This window comes from Paramisgurnus dabryanus, chromosome 9 (assembly GCF_030506205.2).
Source record: "Paramisgurnus dabryanus chromosome 9, PD_genome_1.1, whole genome shotgun sequence".
Lineage (NCBI taxonomy): Eukaryota > Metazoa > Chordata > Actinopteri > Cypriniformes > Cobitidae > Paramisgurnus > Paramisgurnus dabryanus.
The window spans coordinates 20,032,164-20,058,273 of record NC_133345.1 but is presented as its reverse complement, the minus strand read 5'-3'; the positions used below and the strand labels follow the sequence as shown (position 1 = coordinate 20,058,273).

Here is a 26,110-nt window from a genome sequence, read left to right as displayed (position 1 = left end):
GGTTTTATTTAGTTTGTACCTTTTTGACCCAATGCTGGGTTAAAAATAACCCAGGATTTTTTCGAGCCTTCAGCATTTTGAGATTTTAATTTTAAAGTGCACCTATTTCATTGTTTAAAAACGACATAACTGTGTGTATTTGGTATAATACAATGTGTTCGCGTGGTTTATGGTTAAAACACATTATTTTCCACATACTGTACATTTTTGTAGCTCTTCCTGAAAAGGATGGATTTGAAAAGCTGTGTGTTTCCCTGATCAAATGTGACACTCTGTCCTTACCATGTTTGAAAGATTCGGTTGCTAACAGGAGTTAACTTAGTGAGTCCGTTGCTAGAGGAATTATGTACTAATACACACAGCAAAGAAAATAAAAAAGTGAATTGGACAATAGGTACCTTTTAAAATTCTTTATTTTTATTAAGGAGCTTCTATGAAGTTGCTAAAAAGAATGTTATTTTTTATATTTGGTATAATGCAATGTGTTCATGTAGTTTGAAAAAAACCCCATTATTTTTCACTCTTACTGTACATTATTGTTGATCCTCTGTGTCCTGTCTTTCTAAAACGCTCAATTTACACAAAGCTCATCATTCTAAAAAGCGTGGTGTGCTCCGATTGGCCAGCTATCCGTTGTATCCGTTGAGTGGCCGAAATGTGACATTCCTTACCATATTTGGAAAATCAGCTCCCAAGAGGGGATAATTTCGTCTTTACTACCTTATTGCCTAAATCTGGTGTTAAATCTCGCAAATTATTTTAATATGAAAACATTAACTTATTTACAGGCTGTGAGTGTGAATTACTGTATGATAATGTGCATCAAGTCCACTGTGCATCAAGTCCATTGTAGTCCAAAAAAAAGAAATTTCAGTGGAAGACAATAACTCGCATCATCATATAAACATGAGTCTCAGTGCCTCTGCACCCAGTCGCAATTCTCCTGGCATCTCTCCTCCTTCACTGCATTGTTTTCTGTTCTGTTACTTGAAATTGGGGCTCGAGCCAGACCAAGATTCGAGCTGCCTTCAAAAACAGCAAGCCAAGTTCATTAAGGCTACCATTAATTATTAATACTAAATGGGCAGGCAAACGAGTGAAACAATGAAAGTAAAAAAAAACAATATATGGTTTTACACATCTATAGAAAATATACTATAAATAAAGCAATTATACATTTTCCTAATGGTTGTTATCTTTACTTCCATTTAAAACGTTATACATTTCGAAAAGGAGGATTTTCAACACTTTGTTCGAACAGCAACTCAGCGACCCAAATCTCACGCAAGTTTTTTTAAAGCTGAAACTGGTCCGTGGTGTAAAAAAGGTTGGGGACCCCTGCTTTAAACCATTTAAAAGGAACACTTGGAACCTCCTGTTGTTTTGAATGCCAGGTTTTCCGACATTGTGGGGACAATTTTGTGAATCACAAACTGAAAGAGAGAGAGTGACGCAAACACACACGCTTTGAATGGTCAGCAGGATCCTTTAGTGAAAAACCAAAACAAAAGTTAATTGAAACAAACGTGTTTGCAGTGTACACATATATTTACCATCAATGGTGCAGCACCCTTGCTTGTTTAGCATCCAGTATGCCTGCTTATTCATTCTTGTTCTGCGATCGCACATGTTCTCACATTGCTATATGCTCTGTTTCTGTGGCGTGGAGACATATAATCAACCTCTCGCAGGCCTCCGGTGGCAGCTGTTCCTCTGGGTGACATGGCCATTAATACAGGGCTGTAACAATGGCTTATTAACATTGTGAGCAGCCATCTCCTATTCTCCTATAATCTCTACTCACAGCACATGGTGATAAAGCAGGGATTAAACACAACAAATTTGAGCAAACATTGTATTAAAGGAATAGTGGCATTTAAAAATAAAATTATTTTGTAATTCACTCAGCCTCACGCCATCCACATGTGTTTGACTATCATTTTTAAGATGAACATGAAGATTATTTACATTATTTATGTAAAAATACAATCATCTTATTGGTTTATACAGGACTCAACAAAGATGAAAATAGATCAAAGTGATTGCAGTGGGTTAAAATGAATAAACTGACGCAAAATGAAATGAAATTATTTAGTGATACTAAAACCAAAACATAAAAACATTAGCCTTAAACTCATATGGCACGTCACTCACTTCAAATCTCATCTCATGACAATCTGTGAGAAGAACATACAGTATATGTCTAATAGTTGAAATGTATAAATGTTGAGGGCTTGAGAAATATTGCTGAACCAACACACTGTTCAAACACACGTGATAGTACACACAAGTGTTTTGTAAGCAGTGGATGGAAGGACAGAGAGAAAGGATCCACCTGTTTAACCTGAGCTTGTGATCTGCTGGTTAAACAGAAACCCTGCTGTCTGTTCCCTTCCTGCTTCTCTCTCTTCTCCCTCTCCTCCCCTTTGCATATGTGTGGTGATAAAGGATCGCAGACTGGACTCCACCCTTTTCTGCCCCACTCAAACCAGTCCAGCTGACTGTTGACACTCCAAACATTTCCATAGCTGCCCGCACAGGAAAACACAGCAGGAAATACAGGGAGGCGTGACATAACTACGACCTCTCTCTCATACGCATTCATGTTGTACAGGTGACTGGGGATAGTTGGCACAAGGGCAAGTTGGCACAAGGGCTGGATCTCAGTAACTACATTTGTCTGCTTTTCTTCAAGCAGTGCTTAGATTTTGGCAGAAATTGTGTATTTTTTTTATAAATATTAACTCGGGTGCATTAACTGTGTACTGAACAGAACTCTTTTGAACCCATATGTGTCCTGACTAATATTGTGCAAAACGCCTCCACATACAGTACATTGTTCTAACAAATGAAAAGCGCATTGTTGATTGTGTCATTCAGTATGTGAATTCTGGTGGTTAAAGTCAACACAAGGCTGAATTCATGGATAACAATGATAGGCTCGCTCTCTGAAGTTCTGTGAAATATTGACATTGTACAGCTTGTTGTAGGGCCGCTTGTGTTACAGGCACGTAAAATTAAGTTTTTATGTGCGCCTTTGAGGACACCTGGTGTGTACAGTCAATGATTTTGCACTTGTTAAGGTGCACTTTTCCTCTGTTACGTGTTAAGAGCCAAAAGTATGGCTTATGGCTGGGAGATCTTATTTCTCTCCAGGGCTCTGTGATGCCTGTACATATGCTACTAACTGATAAATATTTGATAGAGTGTAAAGCTTCAAACAAAGAAGTCTCCATCTATACAGACTTAAGTGCACCTATTTCATTGCTAAAACAAAGCTATTTTGTGTATTTGGTATAATACAATGTGTTCGTGTGGTTTATGGTTAAAAACACATTATTTTCCACATACGGTACATTTTTGTACCTCTAGATATCCTGCTTTCCTCAAACGCGTTGATTTTGTACAAAGCTCATCGATCTGAAAAGCGCTGTGTCCCTGATTGGCCAGCTAATCTGTATGTTGTGATTGGCCTGAATACCTCTGACGTCAGCCGGAAATGTGACGCTCCTTACCATGTTTAAAAGATTTGCTCACAATGCAATGCTGACAGGAGTTAAAGGTGCAGTGTGTCATTTTTAAAAGGATCTCTTGACAGAAATGCAAAATAATGGTCAAAACTATATGATCAGAGGTGTATAAAGACCTTTTATAATGAACCGTTATGTGTTTATTACCTTAGAATGAGACGTTTTTATCTACATACACCGAGGGTCCCCTTACATGGAAGTGGCCATTTTGGGCCACCATTTCTTTTAAAAAAGCCCTTAACGGACAAAATTTTTTAAATAAGTTGTCCCCGGTGGTGGCTACCGTAGCTTCTCTGTGTTTCAAAAGCGAGGGGTGAGCAGTGGACTGAGCTGTTGGTTGCAATTCGCAACCTCACCACTAGATGCAGCTAAAATTTACACACTGCACCTTTAACTTACAGGCTGTGAGTCCAAGCGAGAGGAATTATGATAATGTTGGTTTTGTTAACGTCAACAGGCCAAGAAAGTAAACTGTTGCCTACAATCCATGCATTTGTTGTAGTCCAAGAAAAGAGATTTATGTTGGAGACAATAACTCGTGTCATTGTTCACTTTGGTGTATGTACCTTTTACATATCGTTAACTTTTACTAATACACACTTTCACACCAAAGGAAATGTAAAATTGTGAAAGTAGGTGCTGTTTCAGATATCTTCTGATTTTTTTTCTCAGGAAAAAGTTTCTGTTTGCTCTCCATTTAATTTCTTTGATGTATAGGAGAAATAATGGAGATATTTAAAAGTTCTGTAATGTTTTCTTATGGGACTATAGCATACATACATGACTCAAAATGTGTTTGTACTGCAGACAGGTGTTTGCACTCCAGTTTCATCTACAGTATTTTTTTGTAAAGCCACTGTGAGTCTTATGAACATCTGGTCTGGTTTGACTTCTAATGAGTACCACTGAGACTCCTTATTGGATGTTACCTACAAAGTATGATACTGTTATGCAAATCCACTATTTATTATTCATATTTTATTTTACAATATCCTCATTGGTTTGATTTGAACTGTGCCAAAATTTACTTCATTAATCTTCCTTGCTTCCTACCAACTTTGGCATGACATCACTTCATCTTGCTTTTCACCCAGTTCTGATTCTGGAGCCTGTGGAGAGAGACGACCTAACTGGGAAGACTCTGAAGATCACAGACTTTGGGCTCGCAAGGGAATGGCATCGAACCACGAAGATGAGCGCCGCCGGCACGTATGCATGGATGGCTCCAGAAGTCATCAAGGTGTCCCTGTTCTCCAAAAGCAGCGACGTGTGGAGGTGATCTTAAGTCATCCATTTCCTCATCTCATCCTCAGATGCTCCACAGTCCATTTGCTAACTGTCTGATGCATAACCAAAAATCAACTCTGATTGGCTGACTTTATACCTGCATGGTTTTTAATGTACTATACTTGAAGTGTTTACATACTTCTTTTTTTTTGTAAAATAATTCCTAGAGAGTGGTACGCTATTCATATTTCACACATGCCCGTTATTGTTATCTTTCATAAACCTCACCCATAAACAGATAGATGATGACTGTATTATTAGTTTTTGGCCCATATCCTGCACAAAGCACCAGATGCAGTAAAAAGTCTGGCTATAAGAGAGCACTTATGGCCTAACTGGACTTTCTGTTTCAGTTTTGGAGTGTTACTTTGGGAGCTGCTGACTGGTGAAGTCCCTTACCGTGAAATTGATGCTTTGGCTGTGGCCTACGGTGTGGCCGTAAACAAGCTGACCCTCCCCATTCCTTCCACCTGTCCTGAGCCCTTTGTACAGCTGCTTGGAGGTACAAATAACGTTTTTGTTGAATCACATGACACATTTATCTGTACCTAAGAGCAAGTTATAAGCTAATGATGCTTTCTCCTGCTTACCAACTCTCATCTCTTTCTGCAGAGTGTTGGTGTCCTAACCCGCATGGTCGTCCCTCTTTTGGGAATATCCTGAAAAGGCTGCAGGCCATTGAGCAATCAGCCATGTTCCAGATGCCCCTGGAGTCTTTTCATTCCCTGCAGGAAGACTGGAGAGTGGAGATCCAGCAGATGTTTGATGAACTGCGAGCAAAGGAGAAGGTAAGGCCTGGATGTCTTGCACCTGTAATAGATGTTTGTTTACATAGTAATAAAAAGCTGTGAAGCTGTAATAATTATTATGTAAGTGTTTAGTGGCATACAGTAAGGGTCCTTTTGTGCATTAGGAGTTGCGCTCTTGGGAAGAAGCTCTGGCACGAGCAGCTGAGGAGCAGAGGGAGCAGGAGGAGCACCTCAGGAGGCGCGAGCAGGAGTTAGCCGAGCGGGAGATCGACATTGTAGAGAGGGAACTAAACATCATCATCCATCAAATGTACCAGGAGAAGCCGCATGTAAAAAAACGCAAAGGCCACTTCAAAAAGAGCAGACTGCTGAAACTCGGGAGAGACAGCAACAGCATCAGTCTTCCCTCTGGTGGGTGAAATGGGAATCTGTACATGGTTACAGTATATGTAATGGGTATAATCTATTTCTTATAAATGAAATAAATATGGTTTTGATGTGCATCACATCATTTCACATTCAGAATCATAAATATTATTGTAGCTAGTATTTCCTGCTGTAGCTAAATATTTAAATTGTTATAAATTTATATCATGCAGTTGTAATAAATAGAATGTTTTTAGCATAATATAACAGACATATTTTCCTCACATCATCTCAAGGTTTCGAGCATAAGATCACAGTGCAAGCTTCTCCTAGCGTTGATAAAAGAAAAAGTCAGGGAAGTGAAAGCACCACTCCTCCAGCCAGCCCAGGAGTCATTCCTCGTCTGAGAGCGATGCGCTGTAAGTAACAGAGAGAGTCCAATGCATTGATCTGGGTTTATATAGGAGATTAAATCAGACCAGAGAAGATTGCTGGAAAGCTTATCAGATATCAATACACACCTGTGCCAAGAATCAATGTCTGGACACTTAAAATAGTATTGTTTACATTAAGTCCCATGAAACAGTTGTTACTTATACATTTTCTGTGAAATCATCTGTTCTGTATACTGTGCAAAAGTCTTAGGCCACCATGCCACCATTAGATTTGTTGTTTTTGCAATTGTATAGTGATCATATATAATTATTTCTCTTTATTAGAATACAACCAGAAAATACAGGAAATGTGTGTGTAGTATTAAAACAGTTTAAAAGTATAAGCTGAAGTGTCAAGTATTTAGGTTGAACTCCACTTCCACTGCAATAGCAGGCAGCTGCAGGATCTCTTAAACCTAAATAAAATTAAATCCTTATTTCTAATTCTAATAATATGACTTAAGGACTTCAGTCTCCTCATAAAAGCTCAAAATGTGTTTTGTGCCAAGAGAGGTCACACTAAATACTGACTGATGCCTGAAGAAGACATTAAGTTCTGAAAATTGTTTTGTTTTTAATTTTGTGTACATATTTCCTGTTTTTTCTGTTTGTATCTTAAAAGAGTGAAAAATAAATATTAAAACTTTGCTAAAACAACAAAGCTGGTGGTGCTAGCCTTTTGACATTTGCACAGTACTGTATATTGCAGGGTTACGTAGCTTGATGAAGTATGCTAAAATGTCCAAAAGGATTTTTTTCTGAAATATTTCTGTCATCAATGACATCATGTGTGATTTAGTGACACCCAGTGATGGGAGGAAGACAGTGGGCCATGCAACAGGCCGTAAGAAGGAAGACCTGGCAGGAACCAAGAAGAAGGGCCGAACATGGGGACCCAGCTCCACCCATCAAAAAGAGAGATTGGGAGGAGAAGACAGGTAAACCATAGTTTAACGAGTCATAATATAGATTATTCATTTTTCCTAAACTCAATTTACAATGTATTACTTATTTATTTTTTTAAATTCCACTGTGGTGAAAATCAAGTGGTGCTTTTAATATGCTTTAAGACAAACCATGTGCAAATTCATCATTCAACACCACTGCTGAGTATTTTATCCATAATATTTGAGTTTTCCAAAGACAACTCATTCCCCTGGTTTGAAATCACCCTGGTTTGCTACGTCACACACATGTTATCAATTACATCATCACATTTGAAGTTGAACATGGTGAACTCACGTGCAGTGTGTGATAGTCTAACCCAGTGGTCGCCAACATGGTGCTCACAGGCACCAGGTTTCCCGAAAAAAGTCTGCAACATTACGTATTTTTATATTAGCTTTTATGTATGTTAGCATTTTAAACAATGATACAACATATCAAGAAGTAAAATAAAATCAACAATAAAAACAAAAACATTTTGAGTAGACTATTTTAAAAAAGTAGCCCTCCAGATGTTTTATAAATTGTGGTAGCCCTTGCACACAAAACGGTTGGAGACCTCTGCTCTAACCTGTCAACATCAGCACTAAAACCAATTAGTGCTGAAAACGCAGTTTATTTATGTGAAACTGGACTTGGCAGTTATGTTTCTGAGGTCCGAAACTACCAAAAATATCATCTATTTACGTGTTACGTATTACCTTTGGTCCGAGCTGTGCGATTTGAGTAGAGGCATAATTAGCTAATTTATTAATTTATTAATACTAATTAGCATATTCTTATATCCGCGTATACTTAATGAGGAAATTACATTTTTAAAAGTTTTAAAGCATGTAGAAATTACTGTCATAGGAAAAACTTTTACATATGCTATTATGATGCTCAAAGATGAGTTTACTTTTAACGGATAAAATGATTGACTACAGGGAGATTAAAAACTAAAAACGATCCAACTGCAAACCTGCAGACTATTGATTTTGCAGTTGGTATTGCTAATGTAATACCATAATTCAATATATTTCATAAGCTTATTTTTAATATGTCTATGTAGCTTGTACTAATATGTATTTACTGCAAGGCTGCTTTGCAACAATGCAAAACTGTGAAACATGCTTTAGAAATTTGATTTGAAGTGAAGTTCAAATTTGAAAAGCTTGTAAATGCTGAACAGGTACTGATAATATGTCAATGTGGGAATTTCTATGTTAATATGTTTAATATTATTTTTATTTTTGATTAGTACGGTGGGATGTGAATTCATATGTTTTTACAGTTAGTCTTACATTATAGTGACTGTTATTCTTTTACTCAGATGATCATGATCTTTTACAGTTACTTGGGTAATACAAATAAAAAGATTCTTCTCAATTCAGCATTGATTTTTATGGTCAAAGCTATACTTTAAATTGCCTTTTTTTGCTCATTCTGTTGCAGGTTGAAATCTCTTGGAGAGGGAAAGGTGTGGTCCTCCAGTGCTCCAAATTTAGGGAAGTCCCCAAAACATGCTCCCATGACAGCTGGATTCTCAAGCTTAAATGAAATGGGTGAGTCTGCCTGGACACAAGGAACTTGATAACCACTGTCAGCATGACAAACACATTTTTTCAACTTATATGTCGATATTTAGTGTAATTTCTCTATCGTCCTTCTATGTAGAGGAGCACAGTGAGTTTGAAGACACATCCCCAGCCCGACTGGCCCCTGAACTAAGCAGTAATGGAGCCATGGAGGAGGTGGGACCAGGAAAAGGCTCACAAGATTCACTTCGACGGTGCAGCCAAAGAAAAAAGAGTGACCTGCTGTTACTGGGATGTGCCTCCATTTTGGCTGCCGTAGGCATTGGTTCCAACATCTTTCAGCTGGGACGACAACAGGTACACAACACGAGAGAATAAAGTGGTTTTGTAGTCATGGGTTCGATCCCCAAGGAAGCTTTCTGATCAAATGTATGTCTTGTTATGAACTGTAAGTTGCTTTGTGTATAATGGTTCTAATGGTTAACATAACAAATGGTAGAGCTAGAGTTGAAGACAAAGAGGAATGGGGATAAATTGGAGAATTGATTTTTTTGACTATAGATGTTTTATTGATGCCCAGTCCATTTGTAATTAACAAAGCATCATAAACAAGACTGGTTTGGTAAATATTGATTAGTACTTAATAGTCAATAATTAAATAATTTTTCACATGTTCTGTGTCCATCATTCCTGTTTCCCTGCAGATGAATCAGGATGAGCAGGAGCTGCGAGAAGAGCAGAAGAAGAAGAAGGATGGCCTGTTTCAGCGCACGGGCCGATTCAGACGCAGCACTTCTCCACCCAGCCGCACTCTGTCGCTCTCCCTCTCTCAAAACCGCCATCATGACTCCACCCTGCCCACCTTGGACCCGTCTCCTTCCGTGACGCTGCTCTCTCTGTCCTCCCTCTCTGACTGTAACTCGACCAAGTCCCTGCTGCCCTCTGACCCTGATGACTTCGCTCCGACCCCCAGCAGCGCCCACCCGGTGGTCTCTCCTGCTCCGTCGTCAAACCCTCTGCTGGACCTTAAGGCGGAGAGCTTCAAACGAGAGCCTAATCAGTCTCTCACACCCACCCACGTCTCTGCAACAATGGCATTGAACCGCGGGCACCGACGCACACCTTCTGATGGTGCCATCCGTCCGCGAGCACAGACGGTTGTGGGGCATCGCCGTACCCCCTCTGATGGAAGCATGCCCATTCCTCCTACACAAGCTCCTACTATCACACCATACACAGGCAAGCACACAATCAAATGTATTTTTGTATAATAAACATTTCAAACATTGTACCTGATTGAAGACACATTTTAAATGCATATGGGTGAATCTTATAAGAATGTCTAGGTCTCATGTCAACCCAAAAACGAATGAAAGCTGCAATCCATAACTTTATCGCATCTATATTTGAAAAATATAATTTTATGAACTTTACGTTTAACTTTATATTTACATTACATTTATATTATGAACTTTATATTAACGTGTATTGAAAAACAACTGACATTTCCCATGAAATCCGACCTGACAGCTCAACTTATTAATTATTATTATTTATAAGCTTACCGTTGTAAATGTTTAAAGACTGATTGTTTATTTACTTGACTCAGTAACTGATATTTGTTTATTTAATACCAATGAAAACGACATAAAGCAGCTTTAAATAGTATATTTTGCAAAAAATGAACTCATTTTTATAGAGAATTTTTTTTTTTACAAAAATTTGTTTGTGTTCTCCCAGGTTCTCGTGAAACTCTTGACATTCCGCGCCTACCTGACCCGTCTATTGTCCATCCCCCTGCCCATCGCCGTAAACCCCCTCCTCCACTTCCCGTCCCAGATCCGGAATGCCACACAGGTACACTTGAGCGACCCAAAACCCTTGAGTTCGCCCCACGACCCCGACCGACCCCCGCTCGGGCACGTCCTGACCCCTGGAAGCTGTCGTCTCTGTCACGGACCCTCAGTTCATCTCCAGGTAGCAGCTGTGATAGTCCGCTGGGCTCGGGTGACAGTGGGGTGAGCGCTGGGGTCGGCGTTGCCCATCAAAGCCTACTCGACATGGACATGGAAGGCCAGTCCCAGGACAGCACGCTTCCCCTGTGTGGACAACACGCACAGACTACTCTGTGCGGTCGAGATTTCTCATAGAAAGATTGAGACCCCACAGTCTAGACTTATTTAAACAACACATTGTGGTGGTCTTAAAAATCAGTTAACACCCCATGTATTGTGGCAGGCAGCTCTAATAAAAAATCTGCCCTTTTCCAGCGGCTAGACAGACTTTTTCTGGAAAGGTTGAGATGCAGTTAAGAGATAAATGTCCTTGATTTGTTTATCTCGGCCTGTCTGCTATGACCCATTGTCTCCAAGCTTAATGGGGCTTCACAACGACACAGTTTGGTTGGTTAAGTGCCAGCCTATGGTGGGTGATGTGCTTCAGTGAGGAGTTTTATTAGCCATGGAGCAGCAGAGGGCAGTCAAAATACACCCATGTATCTTTGTAGGTCTGTGACCTTCCTTGTTTGTTCATATCTCTGTTAACACAGGGCCGTCTCTGTTGTCTGCTCCTTATTATAATCTCTGTGGAGACAACTTTTTCTGCATCATTCCCTCCCTCCAGTGTGTTCGTTGTAAAGTTAATGCTTTCTTTATGTGTATCAGGAGAATTGTGTATGCAGTTATTTGCAATGGCATAGGATTCTCTCTGCAAATTGGATTCATTGTAATATATTGACACTTTACAGAAATAGGTGTACTATAAGATTTTTATATATTTTTTTTCTTTTCGGGAATAAACCATCTCATGGACTCTCTGCAAGACCTAATCAGAATGTGAGAGCAGTCCAAATGTTAAATTAAAGGGATTAAAATGAAAGTTCAGTCTTGATTTACTCATTCTCGTGTCATTGGAAATGTCAAAGTTTTTTTGGTGCTTTTATGTCATTTTAAAGGTTCGAAAACCTCATTGTAATTGTATTGAAAAATAACCAGTACATGACTTAAGGGTGAGTAAATAAAGGTGAACTATTTCTTTAAATCTGATTGGCTGTGCTCAAAGCAGAGGCTTTTTCTCTGTTTGTAAGGGTATTAATTGTGCGTTTGTCAGTGTCCGTTTGGATGTGTTTGAGTGCATGTTAATCTGACTGACAACTGGATGAGCAAACACTGAAGCATTTTCCTCACCTCCCATCGTCACATCTTAAAAACCTCTCTTCTAATCAACAATTTGCAATAAAGAGTAAACGTGTACTACCTGTTTTGTATGGCCGTGTACCAAACAGCCATACATACACATTCTCACCTTTTTAAATGGACCCATGGATCCTCAACCTATTCAACAATTCCTTTGAAAAGGAAGGAAAATACAAAGGATTTAATCATGAGTCACTTCAGAGAGAATTTTGGAGGACACTGTCATGCCATGGCACATGAAGAGATGTAATGACATCATAAATGATGTAACTTTTGTGCATGACATTCAGGATCTTCTGCTGGTGGACTGAACTGTCCTGGGAAAACACTGGAGGGTTTTCAAATTATTTGTGCTGAACCGTTAAACCTGGTAGACAGTATTTTTTTGACTGTCCAAAATTGAGTATGACTGTGTGTGTGTGTGTGTGCGGCTGTGTGCACATGTTTTTGTGTTCTTACATGTTATCATTTGTATAGGGTAATTCTCTGTGCAGGGGTTCAACAAACCCACCCCTTATTTCCTGTGTGAGGAACACTAAGAGTATTTATTAAAATAATTGTTACAATTGAAGGAGTGATGTGTTTATATTAATACTGAAGTTTCCTTACTTACTTTGTTTGCTACACTAAAAAAAAGAAAACGTGGTTTATTAATTAATTAATTAATTTGTTTGTTTATTTATTAAACAATATAAAAAATGAGCTAATATAAATAAGAAATAAAAACTTAATAAACCTTGTACATTTTAATAACAGCCACTAGATGTCGACCAAGTCACGCGCTGCCATTTGACGCAATGGATTCCTAGAGCGATTTATTTAGGGGCGTGGCCTATGTTTATTTATGCACACAAAACACCTACTATTTAATTTAATGCATATGAGTCATTTATTATCAAAGAACTTAGGAATTTGTTAATAAGGCAATCTTGGTCAATTATTTAGAGAATATAAAATAACTTTGGACAAGCGGAGCCCGTGCGCGCACACAAACGCTCGCTCACGTCTGTGTTTACTTCCTCAGCGAATGTTCTCAGAGGACAATGGGAAGAAGATACCACACTGAGGTAATCCTTTCCCAGCTGGGGAACACAGAGGTATGGCAAGAAAACAATGCAAACACGAAAAACGTTGTGAATGTGAGAAAACAAGTGTACACCTCAAAATACGACAATTCATTTCCTATATGATAATTAATGACATTAATTCATTAAAAAACGTTTTGGCCGGCTGTACTTTTTAAACAGCAGACCATGGACGTAATCTACAGCAGTCGACTAACTGATTACAACATGCACAAGTTAACACACATACTGTACACAAATGAGTCTTCAACAGGGGGTGCGGGGCGCCTTGGGGATCCGTGGTGGTATAACCGGGGGTGCTCCAAATAGTGTTTGAATTTTGTTTGGGGGAGGGGTTTTTTATATTATTAATGTAACAAAAATACATTAACAGGCTAATAATTAAAATAAAAACTTGATTAAAATGAAGAGCAGTTCTTAGTTTAAAATCTATTCAGTAAAATTTAAATGTGATTGTATATACTAAAAAAGGACAATTTTAATATCTTGGTAATGTAACCATAACACAGTAAGTAATCCATTCCTAATTTAATACATGTTCTGGGGTCCCTGCTCCTCTTCTCTATCCATTAACTTACAGCATTTCTTTCAGTCGATCCTGTGCTCGTCTGTGGAAGCAACAGCCACAATAAGCTTCAAGACGCCAGCCAGTTACCTAGCAACCACACTTCACTTCCATGGCAATGCTATTAAAAGCAACTACAAGGAAAATATTGGGAAGATGGTGGACATGACAGCACTGAAGGACCGTGTCAAAACAATTGCATGTGTAAAACTTACATATGTATTGATGTCTTTAGTAAATCATGACACATCCATCTACATATCTACACTTCATGTTCATGTTATTTCTGAGGTGGAATACAAAATACACCAAAACTGATCAATCAGGAGTCAGGACATTGATGATGATACGTTGGGTTAAATTAACAAAATGTTTATAGTTGAGCCAACTATTGATTAATATTTTTTTAAAATTGCATTCATGATGTTAAATTATTGTGTCAGTGATGTCTTATGTAAATTAGATTTTATCTTTTTCCCCATCATTTTATTTCAATTTCTTTGAAAATTGATTATTGCATTGATTAGATTTTGCATTAAAACACAGGCAAAAGTACTCTTACAGTTCCTCTTTTAACTTTTATTTGTATACTTCAAATACCAATCAATAGTGCATTCCTGGACTTGCAGGTAAATGTAACCAGTCTACAGATCTCCTGAAGTCTGGTGGAAGTAAGAACTTCCCAAGGAGGCAATAAATGATTGCATTAATGCATTAACATTACTGTAACCAGAACAGCCATAGGGCCCAAGTCTCTCTCTTTCTTTTTCTCTCTCTCTCTCTCCAGAACAGTCAAGAAAAAGAAACCAGTGGATTTTCTTTCAGGTCACTAGAATGCCCTCACCCCTTCCTCCTCTTCAGGGAATTCCTATTGTCATTGTTTCAACCATCCTAGATGACCTTTTACTACGGGGGTCAAAGGGCATACCCTGAATCCTTGGTTTGGCAACCAGACAAAAAACAAAGCTAAGACATCACAGATAAGCCAAGATACAAGAAAAAAACTGAACATATACACAGTTACAAAGCTGCCCCTCACAACTTTTATATATTTTCCATAAATCTCTTTTATTTATCCTTCTCAGTTTGCTCTCTGACATATCCATAAAAACATTTTAATAAAAGTAAAGCTCTCGACAACCATTTTAATGTCTGCACAAGTCTACTTTGACATTCAACAAACACATACCTCAAGTGACATCCAAGAAAAGGAAAGTACAGTTAAGTTTATTTGCTTGTCCATGAACCAGTTTGTGCTTTTGTTGTTGTCTGTTGACAACAGTCTGATTTGATGTTTCTGCATCAGTGCAGAAAGAGATCCAGCACATGGGGACATATGGAGCACAGCTGAAAGATGATGACAGAGATTCCATACAGGACATCAGCATTGCTCCGGTAAGGACGAAATTTACAGAAATTAAAAGAACATAGCAAAGAGAGAGAAATGCACATGAAACCGAAGAGACAAGAGACAGAGCTGAAGTGGAAGAACATGTCAGAATGGCACAGAAAGAGAAAACATGCTTTCTTACGTCAATCTGTACTTAACTACATTATCAATAGTTGCTGTTAAAGGTGCATTCAGTATGATTTTCCCAGCGTACTTGGACTTTTTCATGCCACCTATAGGAACAGATGCATGAAGTTAGCTGATTACTTGTGCATATAATATTTGTTTTCTATTCTGTTTGTATAGCTTTTGTATTTGCTGCTGGTCATGTACCATTCTGAGACCTAAAATGACAAATGGAACCCTCTACGAATGTAGCGGCTAATGCAAATTCACACGACTGATGTACTCTTTATTTTAATAAAAAATAACAAAAAAGAATATATGAAATTACTGAGTGGTCCTTAAAGACACCAATTTTATCACCACATTCCTTACAGGAACGTCCATTGCTTTGTATGGCATGCTGTTGCGTTTCAGCTCTGAATTCTGTGTCTTCCCATCTGAATCCATGGCACAACATCCCCAGAGGTCCACTGACACGATTAAATCTGTTTTATATTAGGTCAGATGGATAATTTCATCTGCCTGTCCCCATCTCTTCAAAGATTCATCTAAACTAGACTCAGAATAATATGTGGTGTCAAAGGCATCTGCACACTGTAATGAATCCACCGGAGATGCTTCTTCGATGAACCAAACATCATCAGTGAGTTTTATTCATCACAAAGCTAAGAATAGACTTTAAAGTATAGTGCTAGGAGAAGGACAAACACTAATGCTTTCCAAAAAACACTAATGGTTATCCTTACTACATTTCTCCCTGTTTAAGCATTTTTTTTGTCCTTTATGTACTGCTATTTGTAACACTGATGATTTGGGGTGGATAAATATGTAAATTCTTATTTAAGTATATCAGATCTCTGCCAAGTGCTTTAGATAATGTCGACCTTATAAAAACACATAGCAAATATGGCTCCATTAGTTAGATATATTAGTTATTAATATTTAGATTGTGACATCATCAGGTGCTCGCATTTCTTGGGGGGAGGGGCTATGAGACGGTTCAACTTTACAACATATGTCAAGAAAAATGGACAACATATTTCACAAAACACTCGCTAACACTAGTACAGAGGATTTTGTTCCTTTGAAAATGGGAACGATGACAACTCGCGTAAACCACTATAGTACCATTCAACAAATAGCAAACCGAAAAGGAAACAAAATATTAAAGGACAAATTACAAACACTTGAATTAGCCCTTAAATTGAAACAGTTCAAAATTGATTGAGATATGCCCAAATGCAAGAACGAGAAAAAGAAGGAAGCAGAAAATAACAGGCATTGTAGGCGGATATGAATTGAGATCTGAAACGTTGACCTCCCTCCATCTCTTCTTTACTGAGCAGAGAGAAGTGTCTCTTAATGGATCAAAGTGAGTTTAATAGTCACTAGCCTATTCATTGACCTTTAACATCTGCACTTGCAATGTGGCTTTGATAAATGTGCTTTTTCTACCTATAAGAAACACAGTACCTCATCCACAGTTTAACCTTCCCGCATTACCCATTTTGCATTCTATAAAATACATTATGCACATTATTTGATATCCTTACATGATAATGTAATTTTAAATGGTTATGTCAGGCCCCCATTGTTTGTTTAATTATTATACAGCATTTCTATCTTTTTTCATAATTGTTCGTCAGTCAGATTCATGATACCTGGGAAATTAAAAGCACCGGGGAAGTCGGATTTAAAGGGACAGAGATACCTCAAAGCGAGAAAAGACAGTTATGGGGTTCTGTGCTGTAGCTGTGCCCGTTTCAAGTCTTCTTTCAGAGGGGACACAGTACACGTATATCCTGGTAGTCCAAAGAATGATGGGCATTTTGGGAAAAGGGGAGAGACTCAGAAAAAGAGCTTTTCTATCAGGGTTTGGGCGTGGCATATGTGGGCGGTGTGGGGTGCGGTCGGAGTTAACCCAGCGACTCTTTCCCGCTCTCACGCACCTGCTGACCGGTCTTACTCATCTTCATCTCTGTCAGTTGGATGTATCGCAGTACGTTTGTGTCTGGAAGGAGAGAAGATGAAGCAAAATAAGAAAAGTAAGGGACTAAATAATTTTTAAAATCTTTGCTTTAGAAAATCATGTCAGTCAGACCATAACTATTCATATAATAATCTAAAATATAAAAAAAGAGGTCAAACACATCACCATTGTGTGTATATACACTCACATAAAGGATTATTAGGAACACCATACTAATAATGTGTTTGACCTTTCACCTTCAGAACTGCCTTAATTATGTGGCATTGATTCAACAAGGTGCTGAAAGCATTCTTAAGAAATGTTGGCCCATATTGATAGGATAGCATCTTGCAGTTGATGGAGATTTGTGGGATGCACATCCAGGGCACAAAGCTCCCGTTCCACCACAGTGGTAACAAGGCATGATGGATCCATGTTCTCCAAATTCTGACTCTACCATCTGAATGTCTTGACAGAAATCAAGACTCATCAGACCAGGCAGTCTTTAACTCTCCAATTTTGGTGAAGCCTCTTTTTCCTATTTGTAGTGGAAATGAGTGGTACCCGGTGGGGTCTTCTGCTGTTGTAGCCCATCCACCTCAAGGTTGTGCGTCTATTTCAGTGGTTATTTCAGTCAAAGTTGCTCTTCTATCAGCTTCACAAATGCTTTTCTGCATACCTGGTTGTAACAAGTGGTTATTTAGTCAAAGTTGCTCTTCTATCAGCTTGAATCAGCCCATTCTCCTCTGACCTCTAGCATCAACAAGGCATTTTTGCCCACAGGACCGTTGCATTCTGGATGTTTTTCCCTGTTCACACCATTCTTTGTAAACCCTAGAAATGGTTGTTTGCGAAAATCCCAGTAACTGAGCAGATTGTGAAATACACAGACTGGCCCGTCTGGCACCAACAACCATGCCACGCTCAAAATTGCTTAAATCACCTTTCTTTCCCATTCTGACATTCAGTTTGGAGTTCAAGAGATTGTCTTGACCAGGACCACACCCCTAAATGCACTGAAGCAACTGCCATGTGATTGGTTGATTCGATTAGAAATGAACAGATGTTCCTAATAATCCTTTGGGTGAGTGTATATTGTGTATATTATATAAAAACATTCAAAACCCACCTGTGGGTTCACGGCACTTAGCGTCGCGTAGGTAACGCAGGGCACACTCGTAATCTCCCAAGTGGTAGAAGGCAATCCCAGCACGGTACATGGCCTTAAAATGATCCTGCTGGTGTCCCAGTACCTTCAAACAGTATTCCTTAACTCGCTCATAATTCACCAGTTCCGACTGCAGCAAGCATGCTATAAGGAGTGAGAGAGAAATGGGAATTAGTACGATAAAAAGGACAGGACAAAACTATAAATCAGGTATAATGAATACATCAAAAAAGAGCTAGAGGGGAATAAAACAAGCCAGGACATTTAGTGCAAAAACACGCTCTACAAAACCCTTGGCCGAGAGATTTAAGCTGAAGATGGGACAGTGTGTTTTCTCATAGTCATCAGTTGTATTAAAGCTCTGAGAGCAGCGAGTTTTATTGCTACTGGGCTTGGTCAGGCTGCAGATAACCACATTAGCACAAAGTGAAGGTCTAATTGCATCTTTTAGCCACTGCAGGCTCAATGACACAGATGAACTAATCTGCCAGTGGAAAGAAAAAAATAGACACATAATTTAAAGCCACGGCTTGGTGCTCGATGCATCAGAAAATAGGTTTGCTCTATCTAGTTACAATAAAAAAATCTATCTATCTATCAAATTTACGGTTAGATGAAATAAATACCTGTTTAAATATCTGATAATAAATTGCATGCAAATTTTCGACTCTGACTGCCAATATATTATTGAAGTAGTTAAACATTGAAGGACCTTGGCTTTATAAAGCAGCAGCTAATTAGATGCATTGGCCTTGAAAGAACATCTGCACGCCAAATGAATTACTGCTGTGCCTGCTAGGCTGCTGGTGTGTGTTGTCAAGCCCTCGTCCAATCAGGGTTATTTATTCCAACATCAGATGACATGGCTGGATGCTGATGGCAGGGGCTGGAAAACTCAATTTTATACTTCAGTTTGAGCCCCTTGGTTGTGGTGTGTGTGATGTGTGTGGTATGTTCAGGGATTTACGACTTCTACTGCAATTCAATTTAGAACGTAAAATGGGATTTTGGTTAAAGTGAAACCTGGGAATAAACAATGATCAGTTATGATTTACAGAATGAAGATGATTTCTAGACTATAGGTCATGCAAATTTGTGACTGTGTTGACTCAGAAGGTTAGATTTTCTGGCTTGGGTTAAAACACAAAATATGTTTTACATGCTGGAATAACAGGGATCGATTTTGGAAAATGTACAGAGCTCATGCCAGATAGAGTGCATACTATTATTAAAGCAATAGTGGCTACTTAAACAAATAGGCTACTAAGAAGTTCTGTGTACATTATAAATATTAGGTACATTACAAAATTGTCATGCTCATTATTTGTAAAGAATGCATTGTTCTTAAGTTACAAAACAAAGTAAAATAAGCAGTTTTTCTTGTGGTCTCAGAGTTTACAGCATCAACCTGGCTTTCTAGAAGAGGTCTGACCTCTGCCAAGGTTAAAGTCTGTCTGTACAGCTGAAAGACTGCTGACCACAGCTGTCATTTCCTCTTACAGTCCATAACCAACATTCAGCTGCCAGCATCTCTCAGGAATAACAGCAGGTAGTAAGGTGATAGAGCATAAGGGAAAATGTCATTCAAGCTATTAATAGATGAGATAAACTATTTCAATTTACAATATTTCATCCGAAAACAAAAGCTTCCATCATAACTACTTTGCTGGAGAAACATGATGATTTTATGAATTTAGAAGCCATACTCTTAAAAGAACACGCCCAGATTTTTGGAATTTAAAAAAGAAGTTGAGGGAAGAACATAGTAAAATATTGAAAAACGGTGGTGTTTTCCTTTAAGAACGTCTGTGTGCTGCTTTAGAGAAATAAACCTTACGTAACATCTGCTTACTGCTCAAACAGCCATTGCTTCGCATTCACGTTTAGAGGAAAAGTGGAGAAAAATATGACATTCCCAACTTAATGAAGGCTGTAAAGACTGAAAGACCTGACAACAGTGGCAATGAGATTAATTATGATTACATGACAAATGAAGAGCTTTGTTTAGCTGAAAATTCATTCTGAATAGAGTTCGGCTTGTCAAGGCTTCACCTGCTCTCCCACTCATTCTGGCTTTTTCATTTGTTTTACCCTCTGGGTCCTCTTAATTTTTTTTTCTCCATCTCTGGTTCTTACTTTTCTCTAGGTAATGCTCTAACACTGTCTGAAATTTCATGACACAAGGAAATAGGAGTGACAAAATTGTGCTCCTATTTCAAAGAAACATTGCAGTACAACAATATTTTGTGTAATGTTGGATTGAGTTTCCCTGTAAAAAAGAGAGTTTTCCCTGAGGTTGGACGATGTAGTTTTTGATTTATATCCTTTCTGAATTGAAGACAACCTTTGTAAAGCATGCTGGGAGCACATTACCTACCCTTGTTGTCTCTGAGAAATCTAATCTTGTGTATGTACTGTATGTGGCTTAATATATTTTTCACAATGTTTGGTTTGTAACTTTAAAGCTAAATTAATCTCATGGTTTGTTCGTGCGTAGGGTGTACGTGACAAAAGCAGCTGTGGGGGAAATCAACGTTTAAACTTTCAAAACTTTAAAACAAATGCAAATAATAAACTATTGGCATGGGGGTGCAATTGTTCGCGATAGATATGTATTATACGCTGTTTGATGGGGATGTGAAACCCGTTGCGCTGTTAGGACCGGAGTGCGTCCTCATAGAAAATAGATGTAAAGGCAGAGAGAGAAATCCAAATCTGCACGTCACATATGAGCAATGGGTTATAAAAATGCTTGCACTGTGTAAAAATGGTCTTTAATGCAGCCGCATTCAGGAGCCCTTAGATGACAAAAGTAAATAGAAAGATCTGTTCATGAGATCTGCCGCCAATCGATCGGAGCATCCCTAATAACGGTGACCTTTGGCCCTTGTTTATAATCATATTTGCTGGGTAGTTTGGTCTCACGAGGTTGGCACCAAAACTCGGTTTTCTCGACTGAGACGGTTTGGAGATTGGGTGTCCTGTCTATCCTCATTGGGCAACTGCAACCCTGGCAAGCTCTCTGTGTATTCAGTTTCAGGCAATAATGGCCTAATGGCTCCTAACTCTCGATATCCCGATCTTTCTTTCTTTCCACAACACACACACAAAAACTGTGCAGGCTAATTTATCACTCAAATGGATAAGGTGTGGCAGTGTGGATACTGTGGACTGCACTTAAGCGTCTGTTGAGTGGCTCTATCAGTGTAATAATGATGGCATCACATATTAATGGACCTGATGCACTTTATACTACATCATAGTTATATGAGAACATAACTGCAAAGAGTACAGCTGCGCCTGAAAGCTGGAGCTGGTCATCTAAGCAGTGCAAAGAGTAACACAGACTATCTTAAGATAATTCAGCATCAGTGAAGCAGTCAGGGTTTGATAAACTGTCGCCCACTATGAGGCTAAAAGCACCACAAATCTGCTCAGCTGTACATTGATGTGTCACTTCATGATTTGGTGGCTCTTATAGGATATTGTGCAAAAAATTGGGATTTTTTTTGTCCGTAAATGGGTAATTAATTGTGTAGAACTGACTAATTTGCATATACTTTGCAATCAGTCACATAACATACAACTATAGGATTTGGCATCATTAAAGAGATGGTGGGTCTTCAAGCATCATTAACTCTTTCCTCGCCATTGACGAGATATCTCGTCAATCAAGAGAAAACGCTTCCCCGCCAATGACGAGATTTTCCGTCTTTCCGCAATACCGCTATTATCCGCAACTTTTTAAACCCGGAAGTATTGCCCTATGGCAAGCGGCTGCATGTCCGTGTCTGTTTTAAAGATCGCTCTGAATGCGAACTCTATGAAAAGTCCGTCACAAAAATGGAATTATCTCTGCTTTTTGCTCAAAATGTGGTGTTTTTGCAGAAACCTACCCATATTCAAAAGCTGATTACAAAAGAACTTCTGAAGGTAGGATGAAACGGTTGGTCTGTTCTTTCATTTGGTATATTGTATGTTTATATATTTGAAGAAGAACATTTTCTGGAAGACATTAAACTTTTGTGAAAATCATGAAAAACGCTGGCTGGCAACTTTTTTTTTAAACGCTGGTGGTGAAAGAGTTAAAGGTGCATTGTGTAACTTTTAGAAGGATTCCTTGACAGAAATGCAATATAATATAGATTATGACTTTACATGATAAACTGTATTGTTTTATTTTAATTAATCTGAGCCGTTTTTTCTACATACATCGCGGGTCCCCTTACATGGAAGTTGCCAATTTGCGCCGCCATGTTTCTACAGTAGCCCTAAATGGATAAACTGCTCTACAGAGCGCGTTTTGTCACTAAATTGTCCTAGACGATGACATGTTTGTCCTGTGGCGGCTACCATAGCTTCTCTATGTGCTTTGAAAGGGAGGGGTGAGTTACCTGTTTACCTAAAAACAGAACAGGTGCAGAGACACCTGTTTAGTGTATGTGTGTGGTAGGGAGAGAGATGTGGAGTAGGTGGGAGTGATAAACAAGTGTTTAGGATTCCCTTCTAATACATTAGAGAAAAAAAATATAAAAATTAAATATATTTTGGTAAACCATCACAGTATCACCATCAGATACCATGACTGCATGGTATCGCCACAGAATTTCTTTCTAAGAACAGCAAGAGACAAACGATGACTGAAGCGAGATAAGTAAAGCAGGAGAAGAGTGGGCGAGAAGAGCATAAAGGTGCAGCAAAGCAAAAGGAGTGAGATCGCGAGGGCAATCGATTTCAAGCCCTCCTACCGGAAAATCCATTTCTGGACTGGATCACACCCCTTCTTCCTTTAGCACTCCTTATTCTCTCTTTCTCTCTTGGCGCACTTTTCTTTTGACAGCTACATGCATGACAGTATCAGATAGGGGAGAGGAGCTGATTTAAAGTAAGGTTGGTTTGTGGTAATTAGTTCTCTCAAGCTTAATGGTTGATGTTGGGATCCATCACTCTGGACACACTGGGGTCCTTATCCTTAATCCATCTTAAAGGTCCCGTTCTTTCTGTGTTTTTGAAGCTTTGATTGTGTTTACAGTGCGCAATATAACATGTTCATGTTTCATGTGTAAAAAAACGCTGTATTTTTCACACAATTTACTATAATTTGTATAGTGCTGTTTTCACTGTCCTCAAAACGGGCTGATGTCTTCCTTGTTCTATGAAGTTTCTCCTTCAGAAAAATGTATCGAGTTCTGATTGTGTAGTTTGTTTAGTGTGTTGTGATTTGACAGCAGCTTAGCTTGCCGTTAGCTTAGCTGGTGACTGACATATTCCTGTGGGTGGAGTTTAGTCAAAAAACTGTTCTAGTGACATCATTAAAGCAGGAAGTAGAGGGCTGTAGTCCAAACCGGCCGTTCGCTGTAGCCTTTGAAAGGTGAATTCTGTTAAAGAAAATATATCGCCTGGCAGTGAACTTTGACCTTTATCATTTTACAGGTATTATTTATGCTATTATAGCAACATTACACACTAACTAGGGTTTAAACAATGGGATCAGAAAGAACGTGACCTTTAAAACCAACTCACAATGCGATTCGCTCTATAATCTACACATCAATAATCTGTTCTGATGAACACTTTTAGACACACTTTTAGATACCACGGTTACCACAGACATTGCTCAGGTGGTTATTTTAAGACATTTGATGGGTCAGGTGTGCATATATCGAAAAATAATGCATACCCCTTAGTACATTTCTCAACCATCATAATAAAGCATTGAAAGTGGTATAAGTAATGATAAACACATGATCATTATTTAAGACTACTGGATTTATTTGCTTGTTTTTTCACATGCTAATTAATTATTAACCCAATATCATATTAAAAACGCAATAACATAAGCTTTCCAACCTCATGCAGTTTTTAACAGGGTATTCGCTCAACCCAGAGCAAACAAGGGAGAATATTAACGACAAGAGAAAACAGTGTCAGACTGCTTTAAAAGCAACAACGTCGGGTCTCGAAATAGTTTAGCAGTGGACACGCTTGAGTTGGTTTTCAGTCTTATTTAAGGTTGTGCGAGGGACCCTGAGCTTACATGTATAATTCATACATTAGTTACTGCTAAGTGCTGGTTTCTCACCCCTTCGCTGCAGCCTGTTGATAATGGCCCTGTCAGTCAGCCCACTGTGGCTTGAAGGACACTAAAATTAAGACCACCTTAAATCATGAAGTTAAGTCTCAGCAGTCAGCTTTCCACCCATTTCTTCTCATTCCCCCTCCTCCATCCTCGGCTTCTCATCTTTTTGCTGGCTATTTCTGATTAGGAGTAAATGACCCATTCATATTGCATGAATCTCATTTCCTCTCCAAATTCGGCAACGGAGCATTGTCGCACATCTTCATTCATCTTATCACGTTAAAATCCATCTTCCTTTCACTTCTATTATATTCATAATATATGTGAGCTGAAATGTGTCCTTAGATATCATACGCGTCTCTGTGATAGCAGTTAGTCTGTTAACATGTAATACATCGATAATCCCTTTAATGCTGATATGTGAAGTCAAAAGCAGCTGGAAGGGAAGATGAAAGGTACTTACTCTGGCTTTAATTCTCCTCATACAGATATATGTCTATTGCCATTTCTAGTAATATATACAGTATATACCAACACAATCTCACAGCAATTTGTAAATATTTTACTATGTTGTTACTTCACATGAATTTATACAATCTCATCTGTACATTTCAGTACGATCTGCTTTCGCACCACTGATGTTGGGTTTAGGGTTGCGGTCGTATGTCACATAATAGAAATTCATATAAATTAGGCTACAAAGCTGGAGACAGGGCTTGTTGTTTTTAACTTGACAAAAATGTAGAAGGAAGTAAAAAGGCTGAAATTGCTTACAGTTCCTTTAAAGGGATAAATCACCCAAAAATGAAAATTTTGTCATCATTCACTCACTCACTCTCATGTTGTTACAAACCCGCATAAATTTCTTCATTTTGATGAACACAAATGAAGATATTTTGAGAAATATTTGTAACCAAACCCTTCATGGACCCCATTCACCTCCATAGTAGGAAAAATTAATACTATGGAAGTTAAAGGGGGTCCACAAACGGTTTGGTTACAAACATTTTTCAAAATATCTTCCTTTGTGTTTATCAGAACAAAAAAAGGAAATGTATAGAGGTTTGTAACAACATGAGGGTGAGTAAATGATGACAGAATTTACATTTTTGGGTGAACTATCCTGTTAAAAACAGACTGAACTGACATTGATTGATAAAGTAGGTGATTGTGAACTACGGCGATGCACAGAACACTGGGTTCACTGCTGTGTTATTAAGGCAATGGCCCACTCACCATTAGGGCTGTCACTTTTTATTCGATATTCGAATATGCATTCGAACATGACGTGAAATATCCATATTCGAACTATAAATAAACCATCCGGTTTTTTTAAATGCCATGTGTAGCGCATTTTTTACAGTAACACCTCGTAATAGGAAGGAGTGAGACCGACGACGGCAACTGTGCGCAAGAGAGGGAATCAAATGGGACCAAAATGAACCTCATGTGCATGTCAAGATAGAATTATAGTTTGTATATAAAATGACATATTGTTTATAGTGTTAAATATTATAGCAGAATAAAAAGCTTGTGTTAATACGTTCGCATTATGAAATTAATTTTTACAACGCAATGTAAACTTTATATTAAACAACAACAGTATTTGTCTTGTAAACGGATTTGAAATGATCACGTTCTGACTGTTGCGCGTCACATTGATGACAGTGAGATTTGCTTAAATCAGCGGTAAGTTTAATTTCATC

At 38.5% G+C, this 26,110-nt stretch overlaps 2 protein-coding genes and 1 long non-coding RNA gene across 3 annotated transcripts in view; 2 read left to right on the top strand and 1 right to left on the bottom strand.

Annotated features, from left to right (window-relative positions):
- map3k10 (mitogen-activated protein kinase kinase kinase 10) overlaps positions 1 to 12,580 on the top strand; it is a 32,542-nt gene extending 19,962 nt beyond the window's left edge. Inside the window, exons 2-11 of the mRNA XM_065279171.2 lie at positions 4,625 to 4,805; positions 5,171 to 5,319; positions 5,430 to 5,605; positions 5,731 to 5,977; positions 6,229 to 6,351; positions 7,166 to 7,304; positions 8,746 to 8,855; positions 8,968 to 9,185; positions 9,533 to 10,067; positions 10,569 to 12,580. Of these exons, the coding sequence (XP_065135243.2) occupies positions 4,625 to 4,805; positions 5,171 to 5,319; positions 5,430 to 5,605; positions 5,731 to 5,977; positions 6,229 to 6,351; positions 7,166 to 7,304; positions 8,746 to 8,855; positions 8,968 to 9,185; positions 9,533 to 10,067; positions 10,569 to 10,978 (2,288 nt within the window). The 3' untranslated portion in view covers positions 10,979 to 12,580. The remainder of the gene's footprint in view (positions 1 to 4,624; positions 4,806 to 5,170; positions 5,320 to 5,429; positions 5,606 to 5,730; positions 5,978 to 6,228; positions 6,352 to 7,165; positions 7,305 to 8,745; positions 8,856 to 8,967; positions 9,186 to 9,532; positions 10,068 to 10,568) is intronic.
- Positions 12,581 to 12,832: 252 nt separating this feature from the next.
- Positions 12,833 to 15,057, top strand: LOC135773459 (uncharacterized). Its single transcript, XR_010543530.2, has 2 exons — positions 12,833 to 13,119; positions 13,700 to 15,057. It is a non-coding gene; the product is annotated as an uncharacterized lncRNA (long non-coding RNA).
- The window catches only part of ttc9b (tetratricopeptide repeat domain 9B), a 27,812-nt gene continuing 15,932 nt past the window's right edge, over positions 14,231 to 26,110 (bottom strand). The window contains exons 2-3 of the mRNA XM_065279172.2: positions 18,287 to 18,469; positions 14,231 to 17,199 (exon numbers count right to left, since the gene is read on the bottom strand). Of these exons, the coding sequence (XP_065135244.1) occupies positions 17,105 to 17,199; positions 18,287 to 18,469 (278 nt within the window). The 3' untranslated portion in view covers positions 14,231 to 17,104. The remainder of the gene's footprint in view (positions 17,200 to 18,286; positions 18,470 to 26,110) is intronic.